The 7,848-nt window shown below is 38.0% G+C and overlaps 1 protein-coding gene across 1 annotated transcript in view; it reads left to right on the forward strand.

The window, feature by feature from the left end:
• The window catches only part of PCCA (propionyl-CoA carboxylase subunit alpha), a 408,049-nt gene extending 400,201 nt beyond the window's left edge, over positions 1-7,848 (forward strand). Inside the window, exons 24-25 of the mRNA XM_038386634.2 lie at positions 4,712-4,789; positions 7,289-7,848. Coding sequence (XP_038242562.1) covers positions 4,712-4,789; positions 7,289-7,357 — 147 coding nt within the window. The 3' untranslated portion in view covers positions 7,358-7,848. The remainder of the gene's footprint in view (positions 1-4,711; positions 4,790-7,288) is intronic.

Below are 7,848 nucleotides of genomic sequence, written 5' to 3' on the forward strand. Positions count from 1 at the left end.
GGATGAAAGATACAAGATTCAGATCTACAAACTTTACACCAATTAGACAGAGTGGAGAAATACATCAGTGCTGATTGGGTTTATCAAAAAGACTTGTGGGATTTGTGACCATTTCGTAAGCCTAACATTGAAGACATCCTGTCACAATCATTAAGTCTTTATCAAATGATTCACAAAAGTCTTAGAGACATGTACTATACTCACAAAGATCTCTCAGTAGTAATGCCCTCAGATGTCTTATTGTACCTCTGAATTTTAAAGAGCCATCTCTGGGAGTACAATTAATCCTTATGTTCCTCCTGTATGCATAATGAAAATAGTTCAAGGTTGCTACTTTTCAAGTTCCACTTCCAATCATCATCCTGAATTATTTGGATAGAAAAACACTGAAGACAGTTCCACCTATTGTCTGTAATCTTTCTTTAAGATTGGATAAATAAGACCATGCAATTCCTAAATTATACAGAGAAAGTTAAAATGTGATTTGCTATTTCAAAATTTAATATCTGTATTGTTAGAAGCAGTTGGATATTAGGTTCCCTTCTCTTCAATTCCTTTCATTTTTGGATCTGCTTAAAAATAAAAATAGATTTAAAAAAATAAACCATTGAAATATTTGGAGTTACACTAAAAATGCATTCTAGAAACTAAATCTGACTTGTCCATTTTCATATTCACATTAATCCAAGCAATTTAAATGTAGATTTTATATAGCATAAATCTATTAAAACAAAACAAAAAATCTTTGTTTCTTTTTAACAAACAGAACAAATTGATCTGAACCAGTGCAAACTAATCAGAATTTTGGGGTTATTTATTTGTTTTGACAAATTTGGGTCATCGATGACCCATCCCTATAAATTTAAAACATGAAGATGATTGTGAATCAAAATTGGATTTAACTGTTTAACATACATAGGGAAGAAACAGAACATGTGAAAAAAGGCATAATACTTTAAAGAGCCCGGATTAATCCTTAAATAAGCGAGGAAGGAAGAAGTTGTACACACCACTAAGATCTTCATTTACAGACTACATAGTACGGACAGGCTAAAGGATACACACAATTATGTAATGAAAGAAATTGGAAAAAGCCCAAAAGAGTGAGAGAGAAAATAGAGAGATACAAATGCCTAATTTTAGGTTTGTACAATGAAAGGAATCATAAAGATTTAACATAAGAACTGTGATTAAACTTCTGTGCTTAAGTGATGCTTTCACCAAGTAATTTTAAACAAATTGCACATTATCAGAAGTACTGTCACAGCATTTTAACTTTGGGTACCTACAAAAAGCACGCGCTGTCTTCTAAATGAATAAGAATACTAGATGTTGACTAAGTTACTTTTGTGTGTTGAATTTTTTTCTTTTCTTTATAAAGGCCACTTCTTTTTTTTAATCATCCCTGTAACATACATCTATATCAAACACAAAAATACTACATTGAATTTGAGGCACCAAATAGACGCCAAGGAATATGATCTGGAGGATGGCATGGACTGCGCCCTCAGCAAGTTTGCAGATTACTCTAAACTTGGAGGAGTGGTAGATTCACTGGAGGGTAGGGATAGGATACAAACGGACCTAGACAAATTAGAGGATTGGGCCAAAAGAAATCTGATGAGGTTCAACAAAGACAAGTGCAGAGTCCTGCACTTAGGACGGAAGAATCCCATGCACTACTACAGACTAGGGACCGAAGGGCTAGGCAGCAGTTCTGCAGAAAAGGACTTAGGGGTTACAGTGGACGAGAAGCTGGATATGAGTCAACAGTGTGCTCTTGTTGCCAAGAAGGCTAATGGCATTTTGGGATGTATAAGTAGGGGCATTACCAGGAGATCGAGGGATGTGATCGTTCCCCTCTATTCAACATTGGTGAGGCCTCATGTGGAGTACTGTGTCCAGTTTTGGGCCCACACTACAAGAAGGATGTGGAAAAATTGGAAAACGTCCAGCGGAGGGCAACAAAAATGATTAGGGGACTGGAACACACGATTTATGAGGAGAGGCTGAGGGAACTGGGATTGTTTAGTCTGCAGAAGAAAAAATGAGGGGGGGATTTGATAACTGCTTTCAACTACCTGAAAGGGGGTTCCAAAGAGGATGGATTTAGACTGTTCTCAGTGGTAGCAGATGACAGAACAATGGTCTCAAGTTGCAGTGGGGGAGGTTTAGGTTGGATATTAGGAAAAACTTTTTCACTAAGAGGGTGGTCAAGCACTGGAATGCGTTACCTAGGAAGGTGGTGGAATCGCCTTCCTTTGAGGTTTTTAAGGTCAGGCTTGACAAAGCCCTGGCTGGGATGATTTATTTGGGGATTGGTCCTGCTTTGAGCAGGGGGTTGGACTAGATGACCTCCTGAGGTCCCTTCCAACCCTGATATTCTATGATTCTATGAATACAGAATACCGATTCTCACTCATTTCCATCCATTTGCACTGCAGTACCTGACGTGTACAGAGACAACTCTACTTAGCATTTAGACAGTAAATACATTTTTAAGGCTCTGCATAAACATTAACTGAGTAATGAGCCGTCCATCAGACCAAGTGATCCATTTTACAGACTGGGAAGCTGAATCGCATAGGGATTTTGGATAACTTATGTGCCTGACATTTGGCACTAAATCCATATTTAGGCCCCTAAATGCCCAGAAATTTTTCAGAGCTCTTAAGTAGTCACCACTCCCATTGACTTTGCTGATTTAGATGTCTAACTTTGAGAACTCAGCTTTGAAAATTGTGGCCTAAGTGATTTGCCCATGGTCACATTGAGAATCAGTTGCAAAGCCAGGATGAGCATTTTATAAATTCCTGGAGCCCAGTCCTCTGTTCACGACCCTTGACTGCAAAACTTTTCTAAGAGTACAGTAATGGAGGGTCTTAAATCTCAGAATGTTTTTTCTTTAGTAGGTTGGTGTCTAAACTGTAATGTGGGTGGGTTTGGTTTTGATTTCTCTTGTTTGTACTCCCAGAAAGAACTTTGCAGCTAGTTTTGTTATTGTTTTAAACTAAAGTCTATGTTAATAGCTTCCACTGGAGTTCACTAACAACTCTAGAAATGGCTGGAAGGTCCAGAGCAGGGAGTGGGGATTGGAGGGGAATAATAACAATGAGGAGCAGGAAAGAGAGAGAGAGAGCTGTTGGAAAAGCCCTGTAGATAGAATAGCCAGGGGGTGGGGTGGGGCAGTGAATGACAAAAGAGAGGCAGAGGTGGAATAGAGACATAAATGGTGGTAAAGAACAAGTGTTTGGTACTATACATAGAATCTCAGGGTGTTAATGACTTAAACTGTTCACTTGACTCTCATGACCCCTCTGCCTGCGCCGCTTCCCACAGCCCCCATTGGCCTTGAGCAGCAAATTGTGGGCAGTGGGAGCCGTGATCTGCCGAACCTGTGGATGCGGCCAGTAAACAAACCAGCCCGGCCCACCACGAGGCTTACCCTGGTGGGCCAAAGGTTGCCGATCCTTGGCATAGGCCATCAGTGTGAATCACATCCCTTCATGTTTGTGTACCAAAAAATACCACCGTCTGAACAGTGCAGGAAAAGAGGACAGAGTTCAAAGGCACTGAAACTGCTTGTACTGTAGAAGTTGCAGTGGAAACCTATGAAGATTACCCAGATGTCTCAGGAAAGTTCATCCTTACAGACACTGAACAAAACCACAAAAGAATGACTACTGGCACTCAGGGCACAGGGCCCGTTCCATCCAAAGTGTAAATCTGTTGACTGCCATCTCTGATGATCATCTCAGGGTTTTCAAAACAATCCTTGTAGTCTGTGGGATTACACCAGGGATGAATTTGGACCATGAAGGTTCCCTCCACCACCGTAATTGGGTAACCTGCATAACAAGCATAAAACCTCAAGTGGCTTATTTCCTTTGGTCAACATCGTCAAAGGCGCTGAAGAGAGAAACTGATTCCTAGCCATAGTCAGCCCAAAAGTAGAGCTACACAGTGGGTTACTTATGACCTTGAGTTTGTATATGTCTGTTAGCAGAGTTCAAATAAGCAGAAAAAGGAAACTTGAGAGTTTCCTATAAGAGCTGTCAGCTGTGGTGAAAACTGCCATTTTGCCTCCAAGAGCCCTCCCAGGTGGATAAAAATTGGCGTTTCCCTCTAAGCAGTCCAAGGCATCAGCTACCGTCCATATAGTGACGTGCAAAGGTGTGCATTCCTGCTCTGCACTAGTCTGCTACCGAGTATTGTCAAAGACTAGTTCATGCTCCACTGAACTAATGCCAAGAAACTTATTGGCTCCTTAAGCAGGATTAGTATCCCTATGGATCTGAGCCAGGGAAGTACAGCAGTGGCTCCACAATCAAAAACCACACCAATTAAATTTTATTCTGGTCTTTATTGATATCAGAGTGTGATGGCTGTTGGAAAGTTCAGGTTTCACATATGGGATTGGAGGGGATCACTTTGTTTTTGTTTTGTTTTTTCTTCCTCCTTCACCCACTACGTAATTGATTCCTTTTCTGTTTTAATTTTGATTAGCTAAAGGTAACCATGGCACCTCACATTTCTTGTGCTGTGGACTTCTATATGAAAGCTTGTTTTCAGCTGTTCTGTGGAAAAAATTTTTAGACTTTGATAAACTTTGCCTAAGGAATTAATCACTTTATTCTGCAAATAGATGATGCAAGTTTAGTGCATTTAAAAGTCTTCATTCCTCATTTTTGTACTGCTTTAATTTTACCAGGTCTCAGAAGGGCAGGAGATTTGCGTAATTGAAGCTATGAAAATGCAGAACAGTCTAATCGCTGCTAAAAGTGGCAAGGTATGCTTTGGCTCATCTTTTTAAACTGCATGTAACTTGTCAAATTGGACAGAATGTACAAAAACAAGAGGGGAGGGCTGTGGTAGTTAAAGTACTAGAAGTGCAATTGTTTTTCATTGTCTAGATCTCTCAAAATGAGGTGCCTTTAATTTTTAACGCTTACATCTGCCTGGAAAGCTATTAAATAGTTAGGAGACTTAGATGACGCAGCATGAAGTGGTTTTACAGGCAGCAAAAATTAATAGAAATGAGTTCTTCAAAATGATTTGTTCCTTAAGATAGAGTAATTCAGATTGGTTTGAAGGATTGGAGGAGCTACAGCCAGTTCTCCAAATTCCATATTTTAGAGAGCAGTCAAAAGCAGATTTTTTTGCAGTTACATTAATTAAATGTACATTAATTTCACATTGTCCTGATACTTGGAACAAGTTATGGAAAATACATCAGTAATGTAGATGAATGGTGTTTACCTCAGAAAATAATACTGCTTTAAAAAAAGTAACAGGTTCCGGACTGAGTATTTTTTGATGAGGACATTGTTAAACGTGGAGTGTCTGAAGTGTTCTAAGCTCTTTACAGACATACATTAGGACAGATCCCTGCTGCAAAGAATAAACAATCTGAGACCTCAGACCTGCAAACACATACATGTTTAACTTCATGTTCTGTGATACTAGCAGATCCTGAGGCAGGATCAGGATCTAGGTAAACAAAATATGGCAAGACGACGAGAGAGCAACGTGAACGCCTCTCTCATTCGTTCCTATTACTGTAATGTTGTCCCTTGACTTTTATCCTCTTGGTATTAATGCTTTTGCTGTAAGACCAGATTTAATTTTTTTTTACATTTATTACTTTTCATTTTTAATATTTATTGCCATTTGTTTTGATCTTTACTTATTTGTTTCTCTTTAATTCTCATTTATTTACTCAGTTTTTATTCTAGTCTCATATTGAACTGGTTACTTAAATCCTATTTTCCTTCTTTCTTAATTTAACCTTTACAAATTCTCACCCTTGCCTTCGCGCTGACTGATTCATTTTGTGACCCCATAGCCAGCCTCTGAGCTTCCTCCCAAGTCACTGCACACCTCCTGATAGTAGTAATGTTCTATTTCTCTGTCCAGATGCCCTTCCCTCCTGCATATGGGTAAAATTTGGCCTGTACCATGCCCAATATGTCATTTATGTCCCTCTTAAACCTTTAAAGCAGGATTTAAGTAGGGTCTAAGCTCTAAGTTGTCTCTTTGTATGCCCCCACAGGAGTCTCCATTTTAAAATAAAATGATGTAATTTAAGATAATATAAACAATTTGGAGCTGTAGATAGTAAAAGTGTCAGTTCATTAAAGCTATTTGATAAATAAAAATAATTATATTCTAACGTGAAAAACAATGACATGGTCAAGCATTCTAAAATTCAGTTATGGTTCACACAGCAAAGGCAACTTGATGCCTTTGCAGAGATGGTGTGTTTTGGTACTCTTGGTGCTGGACTAGGTTTGTCCATTTGAATCTCATTCATGCTGGTCAGTTTCATTGGGTTCAGCTGGAAGATACTCAGTTTCCCTTTTTTTCCTCTGAATTGTCTTCCACATCCAAAATCTATTTTTATATTCTGAACTGCTAAAACAAGTGGCTTGGGTTTTATTTAATTTGCATCTATTATGGATGTTTGTAAAATGAATAAAAATGCGCAATTTGGTTGCCTGATGAAGGTTATAGACACTATATGTGTCAGAAATAAGTGTTGGCCAAGATGACTCCAGTAAATTTCAGAAAGCATAGGGGAGCCCATTAGCTGAAACTGCTGTGAGAACAGACAAGTCGTTTTTTAATTAAGTAAAATGTTTTCACACTAAATTTTTGGGAATCTTTTTGAATTCAGAATTTAAAAGTAGCTGTTTAAAAGATTCAGACGTATGGGTCTGGCAGGTTTGAAGAAAACTGATCTAGAATTAAAGATCTGCTTTTATAAAAATCCCACAATATTCTTGCCAGTGTAGGGTCTTCAGCTACTACAGGACTTTGAGCTCTATATTGAAATAAAACATGCTCTATACTCTGCAATCCCATATACTGGGTATGTGGGACTAGTTTAAAAAAAAAGTCAGGAAACTGTGAACATGAGATTAAACTAAATATACAATTGCATTTATTTGACAACTATGGTTCTTTGACTTTTTAACCTTTTTATACTTTGACATTTTTTTAGGAAAGGGTAACAGTGATGTTCTGAGTTCTTCTTGACATCTTTCTGCGGTAGAGTTAAGGTTGTGTGGCTGCCTTGCAGACTGTCACTGTAAGATTGTGAAGTGCTTGGAGATTTATTGATAAAGTGTTAGGTATTCTAATATTCTTAATAACTCAGCAATCTGTCATTCTATGTATGTACTGTACATTCAGGTATATGCATTAATGTAGGTTGTGCAAGTTAAAGAACTTACAAAGCCATGTTTTCAGGGAAGATTTCATATTTATTTTCACCTTCACGCTGTAGGTGAAAGCTGTGCACTGTAAAGCTGGTGAGACTGTTGGGGAAGGAGATCTGCTCGTAGAACTGGAATGAAACATGCTTCCTTCATATCATCAGACAGTTCAATTAACTCTCTATTTCTATCCATCATGTAAAATGAAGGTATTAATACAGAGAAAAGTGTAAAACAGACATTCCTATGGAGCAGATTTTACACAGTTGTATTTATAAGAGTGACTTTCTCTATCCAGTAGACAGATATTAAGACCACCAATGGATGTCAGACTTATTTCTATAAATAATTGTACATATAAGATCTGTAATTCTCATGATCTTCAGTATCAAATACAAATCAATAAAAACTGAACATTTCTGCTTAAATAAAGCCTCTTTGAATGTATTTTAAAGTAGATAATATTCAATGTCAGCCACTGTAATATCTGCAATTTCAAATGTGCATGAGCCCCACTGTACAGAATAGTTGATAAAAGTGAAAAAGTAATTAAACAATAACTACTAAGTGCTTGTTTTCTGTTCAGATGCATTGTAACTGAAAGAATTTTGAAAATGTGGAATACGTCTAC

This window comes from Dermochelys coriacea, chromosome 1 (genome assembly GCF_009764565.3).
Source record: "Dermochelys coriacea isolate rDerCor1 chromosome 1, rDerCor1.pri.v4, whole genome shotgun sequence".
In the NCBI taxonomy this organism is placed as follows: domain Eukaryota; kingdom Metazoa; phylum Chordata; order Testudines; family Dermochelyidae; genus Dermochelys; species Dermochelys coriacea.